The 15,084-nt window shown below is 37.4% G+C and overlaps 1 protein-coding gene across 3 annotated transcripts in view; it reads left to right on the forward strand.

The window, feature by feature from the left end:
* LOC110447392 (cytochrome c oxidase assembly protein COX11, mitochondrial-like) overlaps positions 1–14,789 on the forward strand; it is a 61,721-nt gene extending 46,932 nt beyond the window's left edge. For all 3 annotated transcript variants that reach the window (XM_021493053.1, XM_021493052.1, XM_021493050.1), the window contains exon 6: positions 14,190–14,789. In XM_021493053.1, coding sequence (XP_021348728.1) covers positions 14,190–14,342 — 153 coding nt within the window. In that variant the 3' untranslated portion in view covers positions 14,343–14,789. The remainder of the gene's footprint in view (positions 1–14,189) is intronic.
* Positions 14,790–15,084: the final 295 nt, after the last annotated feature.

The following is a 15,084-nucleotide window of genomic DNA, read 5'->3' on the forward strand; positions in this document are numbered from 1 at the left end:
CAATGGTAGTATATGGATATACAATGGTAGATACACTATACCAATGGTAGTATATGTATATACAATGGTAGATACACTATACCAATAGTAGTATATGNGCAATGGCAGATACACTATACCAATGGTAGTATATGTATATACAATGGTAGATACACTATACCGATGGTAGTATATGTATATATAATGGTAGATACACTATACCAATGGTGGTATATGTATATACAATGGTAGATACACTATACTAATGGTAGTATATGTATATACAATGGTAGATACACTATACCAATGGTAGTTTATGTACATTGTATGCATTAAAGTTACTTATGTTATGCACTCATTTCACTTGTCATTAAATGATTGACAGAAAGGATTTTAGTGCTATGTTAAATTTGATTTATAACAGGAGAACGGTATGCCTAATGTCAAGGGAAACAATTGATGATATGTGTAGCCGACCAGTTCTAATGTCTAATATAGCTCAGCAGGCCACTAGGTCGGCTTTATAATTACCCTGTTTTGAATACAATTGATAATGTGTGTTATAATGAATTGCTTGAAGGACCACTTCAAGTTTTATGTTGCTCACTCTGAGTATATGTCATTTATTTGTTACCTCCCCTGCTAGGCTCGTCCTTCAGGTTAACTCATGAGGAGATGTAGTTGTAACTCTGAATATTTGGTATCAGTTATATTTGGTTGTCCTGTTTTCCAGTTAACTAATTGAAGATAAATGGAGGTAAATTTCTTCTCAAAACAATTCAATGTCTAAAGACCCGATTTTAAATACAAATGACCTTGACCTACCTCCAACACTTTGAAGTTAAGCAGTCTTAAAGCAACATTAAGTGTCATATTTCACAAGAATTCTACTCTAGCTGAGGCTAGTTTATAAGGTTGTAGGCAGTCGTCTGATTTTTCTAATCTTGGGTAAATGTGTCGGTTAAAGCAGTCCCTAGTAAGATGAAATTGTTTTTCTGTATGAATATTCTTTTCTCTAAGTGTTCTTAAATTTCACATTTCCTATAGTGTTCTAGGATAATCCTGCAACTCAGCCTGTATTTCATGTCTTAGAGATGCTTTCTTCCTATAAATTCATTAATATTTTACTATTTCAATTACTGTTTGAGGAAACATCCTTACAATAAATCTGGTTTTTTGGAAGGGAGAATGTTTTTAAAGATCCTTAATGATTCTGTGGCCAGGTGTACCATATCTGCTTGTCAGGTGTAAGATTACCTGTGCACATCAATTACTGTGATAAAGATCATATCGTGATATTATGTTGACTTCCGGTGTTTTTATTGCACTGCACTCCAGCACCGTGATTATTAGCTGTAGCATCAGATGAGAGGAATTTCTCTGGGGTTATTAAAGTGCATCTCCAGGAGGAAGTAAAGGGTTCATGGAGATCTGGGGAGGGGTGTGGACAGGTCCTATCTAGTTATCACAGGGGGTGGCTGAGAAGGTGTACAGACCCTAACCTCAGTGACAGGGGTCAACTCCTCACAATTACACAACCGTCATGTGGTAAATTCCAGGGCTGCTTTAAGTCCCTGTGTGGTGGTGTACATACATACAAGGAACTAATATATTACATAATAGTCTGACATATACTAATAGGGACTTCTTACATAACAGTCTGACATATACTAATAGGGACTTCTTACATAACAGTCTCTGTTAGTATATGTACAAACATGTAGGACTTCTTTACATGATAGACATGTCCAGACAGAAAATTACGTACATAAAACACCCACTTGCAATGAATTGTGCTCCAAATTTCCAATGAAGTAAAAGTGTTTAATACGTCCCTTTAATGTTAATGTTTCTAGATAAATGTCTTGGTATCATGTGACTTTAGACCTGTATTCTGATAATATTAGTATCAGTGGTTTGGTGGATAATTTCTGTAAACAACACACTTGGAAATATGTGTTTTTGCGGTTGAGAAAAACTTAAAGTTTTAATATTCATTAATGATCCTTTATACTTCTAAATTGTCAATCATTTGGTACATGAACAAGACCATCTGTCCTTTTTGCTGTTAACATGATCTCAAATACAATGTATAGCTGCATATATGCATGTACAGCTTATTTGGGCTCTTTTTGCTGTGAAGACAGAAAATGTCACATAAGTTGTAAAAACTATGGTAAACAATCATACACATTGTAGATCTTCCTAGTTTCACTGTCAACAGCGAAAAGAAATGTTTCTTATGACTCATATCAGTCTACAAAGCTAGTGGTTTTGCAAACTAATCATATTCTTTAGAAATGAAGCTATGGTTTTCTCATTCATCACATTGAAGCAGGCTAGAAAACTCCATCATTCTTGCATCCCTAGTGATGCTAATCAGATTCATGATTGTGTGTGTTGGCAGTTTTGCTGAGTCATGTTTAATTTGAGCAGGCCGTCCCTGTATCCAAGGAGTGAGACAGGTTCTGTATTTGACTAGTTTTACAGTCCCTGTGATTAACAGGCTGATACAGGCAGTTGTTGTGAGCATCCTCAGTGTTCACCAGGCTAGACACCTCCCTAATATTTGATTGGCAAGACAGATTCTGTATTTGGCAGACTCTATATTAGATTGGGTGAACATGTACAGGTTCAGTGCTTACCAGTCCCTGTATTTCATTGGGTGAACAGGTTCTGTGCTTGGCTGTTCCAGTATTTGACTGCTGTGCAGATTCCTGTGTTTGGCAGTCCCTGTGTTTGATTTTGCTGTGCAGATTTCTGTGTTTGGCAGTCCCTGTGTTTGATTTGCTGAGCAGGTTCCTGAGTTTGGCAGTCCCTGTGTTTTATGAAGCCAGATAGATTGAACTGCTGCTGTCTCTGTACCAATTACATTTCAGGATGAACAAATTATATACATGACTGTTAATCATTGACTCCCAGACAGGAATGTCTCCCAAAGTTTATAGGGTTGCAAAGACACGGCTAAAAAACAGACATTATGTTAGTCTGCAATAATTAGCTGTGAGTTCTTCCTATATAACGAGCTTCAGCAAGGAAGAGGTTGGAAGTTTTGAAAAACTTTTTCAAAACATGTTATTGAATACATTGTGAGTTATGTTTAGATTCTAGTTTTTAGTTTAATTGTACCAAACAGTAACATGTAACTTGTCATACCTGTGTATACATGTTGATTGTACTGTCAGGGTATTTCACAGCAAATTCACAACAGGCTATCAGTGTACCTACTCTCACCTGCCTCTGTCAAGGAGCCCCTGAGAACACCTGTGGAGGCTTACAGCCATGTTTCAAATGATAACCTATGATGCAGTCTTCCTATTTGTAATATTTAAAGTTCAATATAACCATGGACTTAGATAACAAATCTTATTCCGTGATATAACAAATTCAAGCTGTGTGGGATATTTCCTCTAGATATAATAACAGGTAACAGAAAGTCATGATATTAGATCCCATAATCTGTGTGAATTATATGTTCTGGTAAAGGCACCTGACATTTTGCTATCACTAGCCCTCCACCACTGGGTCGCGGGTTCGAGACCTACTGTACGTGGGGTAGTCGCCAGGTACTGGCTGTAGGTTGGTGTTTTTTCTCCGGGTAGTCTGGCTTTTCTCCACCACCAAAACCTGGGATGTCCTTAAATGACCATAGATGTTAATAGGACGTAAAACACAAACAAACAAACAAACTGTTCTTGGTGTCCCTTCCCAAAGGATTTATTGCCTTGTGTACTTGTCCGTCTCCCTGTCAAAGCCTTGTTTTTGGTACACTTTTCCAATGTATTTCAATGTATTTATTATCTAGTTCCTCGATGTGTTTATGGTAAATGACTGTGGTGACATGAAACATCCCTGGGTACATTCTGCTGGTATGGTTTAACTTGATTATGTTGAATTGTTCTTATATTGACTGTACTACTATAAATTAATGTTCTTCTGCAACCCCAATACAACATTGATGCTTCTAGTTTTATGTCTGTAATCCCGATGACTCAAGTTTAATTGAGAAGGAAATATTGAACTCATCAGACTAAAAAAGAAGTACAAATCACTTCCTTGTTAAACGTAAGTAAAATTGTTATAGATTATTAAAAAATTCATTACCTGTGTGTGATAAAATATTCAGGAATGGCAGGATCATTAATGTCATTTAATAAGCGTGTGACGTCACATTCAGAAATTAGAATATTATATATATGCATACATACACGATGATGTAGCTAATTTTTCCCTAAATACTGCCTGTCAATTCAGAATTTACTAGGATTATTCATTCATAAAACTGTCTTGTACCTATTGATTGTAAACTCCAGTCAAATTGACTACCTTATGAATTGTGTTAAAATTACAATGACTGACGTCATCCGTCCATCAACTTTTTCTTTTAAACAACTTCTTCTGAAGAACTGGAGGACCTAGGGTCATGATATTTGGCCAGTAGGTACCTGAGATGGAGTGCTATAAAGTTTCCTCATTAAAATGACCTTGACCTACTTTCAAAGTCACAGAGATAAAATATGTTTAAATATTCAAACAACAATATCTTAAGAACCTTTTGGACTAGAGTCATGATACTTAGTAATGTTATGAAGACCAGCAGTGCAAATCTTTTTCTTAATTACAGTAATGAGGTCAAAGGTCAAATGTCAACATGGGTTAAAATTAAGCTTTAATAATCTTCTTCTCAAGTTCCATAACCCCCAGGGTCATGGTATTTGGCCAGTAGGTACCTGGGACTGAGTGCTATAAAGTTCTCTTATTAAAATGACCTTGACCTTCTTTCTAGGTCACAGGGGTCAAATATGTTAAAAACTTCTAACAAAAATATCCTAAGATCCATTTGGACTAGTCTGGGTATGTTATGTAGACCAGCAGTGCAAAACTTTTTCTTAATTACAGTAATGAGGTCAAAGGTCAACTTTAAATGCTAGCCGGAGTCAAAGGTCAACGTGGGTTAAAAGCTTTAAAATGACAATTTCACACTCAAATTTCAAACAACAATATCTCAAGAAGCGTTTTAGAGATGTTAAAATGTCTTGTGTTCTAGTTACCAAATTTGGTCTGAAGTTACCTATATGTCAGTTTCATGTAACAAAAGAAACAGGTGAGCAATACAGGCCATCTGGGCCTCTTGATAATTGAATATTCCTGACAAGAAATTAACACAGAGAAATAAGGTTAAAAGCCTAAGTTGAGTGCTGTTGATACATGTACTCTTATTTCAATAGCTATTTATTATTTTGGTGCAAATTTGGAAACAATATTCTTCAAGTAGTCTGGCAGAAGGTTGGTATACACCCATATCATATGAAAACATAAACGTTTGGTGCCCAGACCTTCAATGTTAACAAAACATGCTTTGATACTTGGCTCAATGTTTTTCTGGGTCTAAGACAAATTGTGTGGAGAAACAGATGTGTTTTATGAATCACTCTGGGTCTTACCGACTATTTAATGATCTATAACACATAAATCAGGTGTATAACCCCCTCGTACCACACATGTTTATACACAATGTCATCATAACACAGGCAAACACAGGCAAAAACACCCTCTTATATCTAATAGTATACATAACTACACAACATATCACAGATGTTATGGTGGAGGGGTTTATTTGATAAAGAGTTTGGCCATGTACTTTTGGTATTAACAGAGAGAGAGGGCAAAAGGATGGACAGAGAAAAAGAAAGAAAAACTTCAGTTTTAGACTCAGATGAGAGACTTGCATGAAGTCAGCATGACTGGGGATATAGGGCACAGAGGTAGTAGAGGTGGGAATAAGGGTATAGAAGTAGTATAGGTGAGGATATAGGACACAGAGGTGGGAATAAGGGTATAGAAGTAGTATAGGTGGGGATATAGGGCACAGAGGTGGGAATAAGGGTATAGAAGTAGTAGAGGTCGGGATATAGGGCACAGAGGTATTAGAGGTTGGAATAAGGGTATAGAAGTAGTATAGGTGGGGATATAGGGCACAGAGGTGGGAATAAGGGTATAGAAGTAGTATAGGTGGGAATGTAGGACACAGAGGTAGTAGAGGTGGAAATAAGGGTATAGAAGTAGTAGAGGTGGGGATATAGGGAACAGAGGTAGTAGAGGTGGGAATAAGGGTATAGAAGTAGTAGAGGTGAGGATATAGGGCACAGTGGTAGTAGAGGTGGGAATAAGGGTATAGAAGTAGTAGAGGTGTGGAAATAGGGCACAGAGGTATTAGAGGTGGGAATAAGGGTATATAAGTAGTAGAGGTGGGGATATAGGGAACAGAGGTAGTAGAGGTGGGAATAAGGGCATAGAAGTAGTAGAGGTGAGGATATAGGGCACAGAGGTAGTAGAGGTGTGGAAATAGGGCACAGAGGTAGTAGAGGTGGGAATAAGGGTATAGAAGTAGTATAGGTGGGGATATAGGATACATAGGTAGTAGAGGTGGGAATAAGGGTATAGAAGTAGTATAGGTGGGGATATAGGACACATAGGTAGTAGAGGTGGGAATAAGGGTATAGAAGTAGTAGAGGTGGGGACATAGGGAACAGAGGTAGTAGAGGGGGGAATAAGGGTATAGAAGTAGTATAGGTGGTGATATAGGACACATAGGTAGTCGAGGTGGGAATAAGGGTATAGAGCTAGTAGAGGTGGGGATATAGGGCACAGTGGTAGTAGAGGTGGGAGTAAGGGTATAGAAGCAGTATGGCTGAGGGTATAGAGTACAGAGATATTATAGCTTGAAATATAGGTTCGTAGGCATTAAAGCTGGGAATAGACAGCTCAGAGGCATATAGCTGGAAATAGACAGCTCGTAGGCATTATAGCTGGGAAAAGAGAGCTTGGAGGCATTATAGCTGGAAATAGACAGCTCAAGAGGCATTATAGCTGGAAATAGACAGCTCAGATGCATTATAGCTGGAAATAGACAGCTCAGAGGCATCATAGCTGGGAATAGACAGCTCGTAGGCATTATAGCTGGGAAAAGAGAGCTTGGAGGCATTATAGCTGGGAAAAGAGAGCTTGGAGGCATTTTAGCTGGTATAAGAGAGCTTGGAGGCATTATAGCTGGGAAAAGAGAGCTTTGAGGCATTATAGCTGGGAATAGACAGCATGTAGGCATCATAGCTGAGAATAGACAGCTTGTAGGCATCATAGCTGAGAATAGACAGCTTGAGGCATTCTAGCTGGGAATAGACAGCTTGTAGGCATCATAGCTGGGAATAGACAGCTCAGAGGCATCATAGCTGGGAATAGACAGCTCAGAGGCATCATAGCTGGGAATAGACAGCTCAGAGGCATCATAGCTGGGAATAGGCAGCTCGTAGGCATTATAGCTGGGAAAAGAGAGCTCGGAGGCATTATAGCTTGGAATAAAAAGCACAGAGGCATTGCAGCTGGGGATACAAAGCACAGATAGGGATAGAAGGCATTGAGGTAGTAATTTGCTTGGATAAAAGGTATAAAGCTGATATAGTTAGGGTTAAGACCATGGAAAGGGCCCTAGGACAGATGGAAGGATACTTAAAAAATGAACCCTATAGGAAGAGAACCTAGGAGAATGAGTGTGTAGCTTAAGTATGGTTATGTTGGTAGGATGGCTTACAAGACTGGCAAGGTGGGAGAAGAGTGAAAGAGAGAAAGATTGAGTGGAGGGCATCTTAGTCAATGTATCAAAGAAGGGGCCCCATGTAGTCTTGCCAGCTTTCATTTGAGTAAAATAACAGGATGACTGGTAACTCTATAATGGACATAGCATACTTGCTCCATAGACAATGCACTTTCAATTTTGAACCATGCAGAGTACATAAATGAAGATAAAATTAAGATTTTAACAAAGTTTATATAAACCAAGCATTCAAGATAAAATGTTTGACAAATTGTATTTGATGCAGACAAGGGGTATAGGAGGCACATAGTATTAGGGGATGTTTTGAGGGTCGCCTGTTCCTTTACAATCTCTAAACATCAGATAAAGCCACAGCTGTAGATAACACCCAGTCATCCATTACCGACCATGAAATTGTTTCATTGTAGAGCAATTGTATCTGGTACAGAGTTGTTTAAAGTTGCTGTACACCCTAGGTGTGGATCTGGAAAGGTTTGGCATTGTATCACAAAGTCTGTTTAGTACTTTAGAGACTCTGTTCCCAGTACATGTAACAAAAGCCTCCTTAGCCAACTTTGTGTCACCTGTAAAGCGAGGGTCACGTATAGGGATCACTCTAGCAGCTCCTATACAAAGGTTAACTCTGGAATGTCATGGATTTATGTGGAACTTCCTACAAATACTTTCTGAAACAAATATGGGCTTAAGTTTGATTTTTCACCAGGATCTGAAATCTGAAGTTACATCTGTGCACCAGAGGCATTTTTTTTTTATTTGATTGCACCAAATGGATCTGCACAAAGAAAGGTTGCTTTGACTCTCATGAAACGTCCTATAAATACTTACCTGGTACCAGGTTTATTTTTTTAAAGTCCAGAATCAAGTACTATTTTGAGTTGGATCTGAAATTCAATATGTGACTTCCAGTGGCCATCTTTGATTTCAAAGAGATATTTTCAGACAGTTTCTTTAAAAGTATCCAAATTATCAAACTTTGTTGAAACCTGCCATGATAACTTACATTCAAAGTCTCCCACTCAGGTTTTATGCTAGGCCAATTTTGTCCATTTGTTAAATCTTTCGGAAGAAAAACAAATGTGAATTTCCATGAAACCTGCCATCTACACATTCTACCCCTATTCCTTCCTAAAGTTCAATGCTAAGCAAAATCCATGTATTTTTAATGAGACTGCTTCAATCTGATCAGCTGATGGATTCCAGATAGGATCTTTTGAAGGAATCATTAGATTTTCATGGAACTTTCATGGTATATATATATATACTATCAACCGAAGTTCCATGGTCAAGTCTGATGGTTGGGAAAGTTCATGCAAATTTTATTAGGCTTTTCAAAGAAATTATCAAATTGTGATGAAACTTGCCTATCACACACTTACTTCTGAAGTCCCTTAATCAAGCTCAATGCCAGACCAAATTCACAAATATTTAATGAGGCTCAGGTGCAATCTGATCAATAACAGTAATGCATTAAACATATTGTATACAATCAACTATCATTCCACCTTTTGATATGTAAAATTTCTGCATATTTTGGCAGGCTGTTGATCACTTTATATTTCATCAATGAGAAAACCATATTTCTGGGAATATTTTACAATTTCTTTTTATGGTAGAACATTCTTCTGTAAATCTGGTGAAATTAGGTTGAATTCAGTTTTATTTTTATTTTTAAATATTTTCCAGACTATATCAGATAAATTCTCAATTTTACCACTACAACATGACCGTTCCCAAAACCAAGGTCCCTTGTGTAATGTTTAATTAAACTTTTAGAAAATGGCTTGACTAGCCAGTGAATAGCCAGTGAACACGGATAGTTTGATATTGAGTTAGATTCATTGTCAGACAATGATTTCCGTTATACGTGTGCGTGTTTGTTTTGTATGTTTGATCAATCTTTTTCTGACTTTGTATGGTCGATATAAATTATTAACTTCAGTAAAATGAACCATTATCTTATTAAAGAGGTAGAGTTAAGTGATGTATTATCCGACTTTCAATACTGAAATAATTTGATAACGTGCTGTAATAACCTTAGGTCTGAATGTAGAGTATGTGTGCTGTGTGTCCTTGTTAACACTACAATAAACACTTTAACCCTGTTGTGGTGGAGCAGACACCAGTCAGGAGGGGTAGTTTCTAAAATCCTTGTTTGGGATTCCAAAAGGAAACATGGGGGTAATACATTGTCGTAACAAAAAATTCTGGGGCGAGGGAGATTTCCTGAAGCTGAGCAGAAAGACTTCTAGATATGTCACTAATCGTATTAAATATATACTGCCCTAACTTTATATGGTTGTGTGTTGTGCTGTTTAGTTGTGGGACGTCAGTACCACTACCATTCCAGGCCTGTATCACAATTCTCATGGATCTTAAGCATGGACTCTCTGCTCAACTGACTTTCTTGTAACTGGCTTAAATAATGTTGCATGATAGAAAAAATCCAAATCATTGGCAAATTGTGAACTTTTATTACTTCATCACCTGAACAAGGAATTGGGCTTGAGCACAAAATTTGAGTTTGAGCATGAGGAATGGTTCCATGACAACTGGCCCTGGTTTTGACATGCCTTTGACACGGAGACAAAGATTACCCTTACTGTTTGTCCCCTCATTGCTACCTAGCTGTCCTATAAAAACCCTTTGCATAGGATTCAAGTAGTTATCACCATTTTCAGTCACAGATGTACATGTTGACATGATCAAGGTCAAATCTGCACAAAGGTCACGATCCCGGTATAAACTACAGTGGTTGTGTACTTGCCAAAATGACAGATTCAAGTCATGAATATGTCATTTTCTGGAAACCAGCTCCATTCAGATAAAATATTTTGACATGTGGTTATTAGTAATATAGGATTTAAGATTCCTATCTGGTAGAAATCTGGTGTAGAGAACATGTTGTGTTTGTGAAACACTTTCAACATGTTGACCTATTAAGACGGTTTACTAAGAGGGGGTATCAAATTATACAAGTTACATTCCAAGTCTAGAGGCTGGAGGGTCAGGAGGGAGAGTCTGGTGTTAAGTGGTGGGAAGCATCTGGAACCACTTGGCTGTTTCTTGTACACAGATTTAGTACAACCTCAAACAAATGTATATTTAAGATGTTTAATTCAATCTTTTCAATACAACCAGGTTTTAAATATGCTATTTATAGAAAAGGTTCTCAAATTCACCCCATTTCTCCAACTTGTTACATTAGAAGCTTAGTATCTACTTAACATACCTATATATTCCAAATCAACTCATCGGAACATATTAGAAGCTTAGTATATACTTAACATACCTATATATTAGAAATCAACTCATCGGAACTGTTCTGGATGGCTGCTTCGACAAGCAAACATATTGGTGGTGATGTTTGTTATAATATTACCCCAGTATACATTGACCGAACTGTCTGACCAAGCATCACCTTACACTGGGCTACCTGATTCAACAAGGTGATAATTGTCTCCAATTTACCCAGAATTTAGGTCGTATACCTTGTTGTGGAGGATGGCCTGTCAATTGTGACACCTGTATGAGAGCGTGGGATTTACCTGTTAATAACACACTAGTACAACCTCACACAACTATATGTACCCTAAATAATAGGTCCATCTGTGTTCACTAGTATTACCACACACTACCACACATACCCCAAATGACAGGGCCATCTGTGGCAAACTCACACCACCTAATAACAGACAAGCATAACCTCACACCACCTCCAGTAGAATTTTTCGCGTTAGACACGAATCCAAACCTGATGTACGTAGCCGCATCAAATACGAATTGATCAGGAACAATATGTATAAAAAAATAATTTAATTGCACAAATGTATATGAACCACAAATCAGTTAAAATAATGTTTTTAATGTAAATTAACCACCTAGACATCCTAAACAATTTTGAAGTACTATATGAATGATTTATTGGACAATAGTTTTTATAAATGATTTCTCCCCACCCGATATGGATATGGATACATATACATCACTTCGGATTTGTGCTAAATGCAAAAACTGTACTGTAATAACTTATCTAAGACATCAGTTGAAGTAACTTTTACTGTCTACTACCATTGCTTGAAAGCATTTAGTGAACTACCGGTAATTGAAACATCCTCTGATAACTGGTTTGTTAAGTATTGAGGACACAAATTAAAACACTATTCGACATCAGGAACTTGTTGGAAGTATCTGGAACACAAGTTGAGACGACTTTAAATGTTAACGTTTCTAACCAAGTGTCAGAACACATTAGACATTATTTTCAAGGTTGTAAAACAGGAAGGTTTATTTTGGTATATCCTGGTGTTTTAGCCGACCTTATCTGCCTATAGGCTCCAGTTTCCCTCAGAAAGGTTTCTGCAGCTAACATTACTGTTCATGTCAGATTCAATTAAAGAAGCTGCTATGAACCATGGACTGGCATTATTAAAACCTGCTGTTACATCTAATGATGCAGGGTCTTGTTTATATCTCATCAACTATGTGGCATCCTCTAAATAAATCCTTGTATTATTTCTCTTTGAAAATGAAACATAGGGACTAGGAATGAGGACGGTTGTGATGTAATACTGGAAGAAACCTCTGCTTTGATATCATGATTCTGGTTTTCAATGGTAACCTCACATTTGAGGTGAGATTCCATACCTGTATAGTCCTCTACTGATGTACGATTTATAGAATCTGTCACTCTCTGGTATGTGATGCTGGCAGAGATATCGCAATCTAAGCTGTGATCTACGAAGTTTATCATGAAGATTTGTGGGGTGTAAAACTTCAAAACATTTATCTCCAGACTTGAGATTTCACGATTTCCATCACACATGAGTGATTAATTTTTCTCAAGAACTTTCTCCTGATTCAAAAATGCAGTAGTGAACCCTAGGTGTTGCACCATCATCAAGGGTGCATGTAATTCACGACAAAATTGACTGCAGCACCCAATCTTAGAATAAAAGCACATGTTATTCTCAAGGTAGCTAAATACTAAACGGGAAGACACTTAAGTTGCCAAAAACAAGGTTTGTTGAGTGTTTGGCAACTTACGAATCTATTCCTGAAAGGTTGAGATCCATAAATCTCGCCTCAACAGGTTGAATAATTATTTTTCTCTTACCCTGTTCACCCTTTCATGAAACATCATGTAATTTTAATGTTGCATGCTAAATTTTGACACAATGTCATTGTATTATTGATGTGATGTCACACGATTATTATGAATAAAGGAATCCCCCCCCCCATCTTAACCCTAGGGTGAGACAAGGATATCTCACTGGGTAAGGTTTAATCTTTTCCCTGGCAAAAACAGGAATGTACCGTGAAGTGTTTGGGGGAAAAAGATGACCTTCTCAATGAATGAAAAACACATTGTGTTTTTTTTAAGATCTTTAATCAAATAAAAAATTAGTGTTTTTAAAGATCTTTAATCAAATAAAAAATTAGTTTATTAACCAACCTCGGCAATATAGTGCATATTGCATATATAAAATAAATTACTGGAATGTGATCCAAGCCAGTCCTTATTTTACACACTGTAACTGCATTGTGTCTACTTATGTCACCCAGGAACCTTCCGAATCTCACAACTGTTTATTTGTTTTTACATCTTTTGAGTGCTATCTGTATCAGATGTTCACTGAAACTTGTCATTTGATAAGAATGGGAGCAAACTAAAACAGTAGACTGTCCGCAACCTGGAAAATAACAAAACTTCCCCATGCAGAACATCAGATGGGACAGATGCATGTAATTGATGTAAAGTCACAGCCCACTCCATAAGGATGGCTCAGACTCTGCCCTCTTAATGTACGGTTTTTGGAACTTTTTTTTCTCTGTACATATGTGAGTGGTTAACATTAGATGTGAGAGTTTGTGACTAATCTTTTCATTATGATTCATCATCTCAGGGGGAAAAAAATCCTGTTTTGAAATGAGGAAGGAGAGGTAGAGTGGGTATCATTCCACAGAAGAAAGGAAGTCGGCTAAAATCTGCTGATTTCAAGGTTTTAATTTGACTGGAAGAGCTGTCTGTATCATGAGTCATACACAGCACAAGCCACCCCACAGAACTAGACTTGAGGCTTGTGTACCAGCACGCTGTTGTATCAGACATTTCATGGAATGTATCGGGCCAGACAACTCATTACACTGAAGTTTGGGTCTGAAATTTCACAAACATGACTTGATATATTATAACTGATCCTTTATGGTTATAGATAAGAGGATATTGTTCTGATACAGTCTAAAAGTAGCATCGTTTTGTAGGAGAGAAGTGGTTGACAATGTCAGAAATAAATATAAAAATATCAACTTATCACGTTGCTATGTGGGATTGTACATGTAAGATGAATGTAAGATACAAAACTGATGAAAGCTGTCAGCAATTCATATATATTCATCATTGCAGTTCTTGATATTTGAGATTGAAGACTTCTCATTGGCTTTTCCTAGCTAAAGTTGTCAAAAAGGCACATTTATTTGCATATGACATTATGTTTGTTGTTGTTGTGATTATCCAAACGTTTAACAAGCAGTAATGTCCCCTGTTTTAGAACTCTTTCAATGATTGATGGAATTAACCGAGTTTTCTGTTTATTTCCAGGTGGATTTACCCGTGTTTTTCTACATAGATCCAGAGTTCCAGGACAACCCTTTCCTTGCAGACTGTGACAATGTGGTTCTGTCCTACACATTTTTCCAGGCCAAACCAGGACTCCACCTACCCTTACCTGGCTTTCATTCTGCCAAGTCTTGACCACTGGTCAGGCAAGGCGTTTTCACTGCTCTAAGGTGAACTGGGCCTCTCCACTTGGCCAGGTAGACTCTCTAGTGTGTTCTGTGCAGCTGTGTACCTGATAAATAAGACTTTATAGTGTTTAGTTGGACTCAAGAGAATAATTTACAGGTATAATTTTGCTTTTGAAAACTGTGATTCTGGATAATATATCTGCAAAAATGCTTCATGGACTTCAATAAATTTGTACATATTTTGACCCTATCTGGTATTGATGTAAGTACAGACACCTGTCTATTGCAACCTCTGAGTATTCCGAGGTCCTGTAGCACTAAATAAAACAAGTGTGACGTGATACCTCAATCTGTTTTGTCCTACAGGTTGTTAGCTAAGACAGGTTTCACTGTATTAAAAGCAATGTGTAAACTTTCTGTGATTTTGTAAAAATAATAAATTATAGAAATTATATTGGTTGTCTACTGTGTTTTAAAATCCTAATGTGGAATCCAACAACTATATACATCCTTCTACATTCAGTGGTAATCACAGGGCTAATGGTAGGATGGTCAGTACTGTTTAATAATACTATCATAGGATGGTCAGCACATTCTTGTGATATGATGGTCAGCACACTCTAATGATAGGATGGTCAGCACCATCTAAAGATAGGATGGTCAGCACCATCTAATGATAGGATGGTCAGCACCATCTAAAGATAGGATGGTCAGCACCATCTAATGATAGGATGGTCAGCACCATCTAA

This window comes from Mizuhopecten yessoensis, unplaced genomic scaffold, assembly GCF_002113885.1.
Source record: "Mizuhopecten yessoensis strain PY_sf001 unplaced genomic scaffold, ASM211388v2 scaffold3339, whole genome shotgun sequence".
In the NCBI taxonomy this organism is placed as follows: Eukaryota; Metazoa; Mollusca; class Bivalvia; order Pectinida; family Pectinidae; genus Mizuhopecten; species Mizuhopecten yessoensis.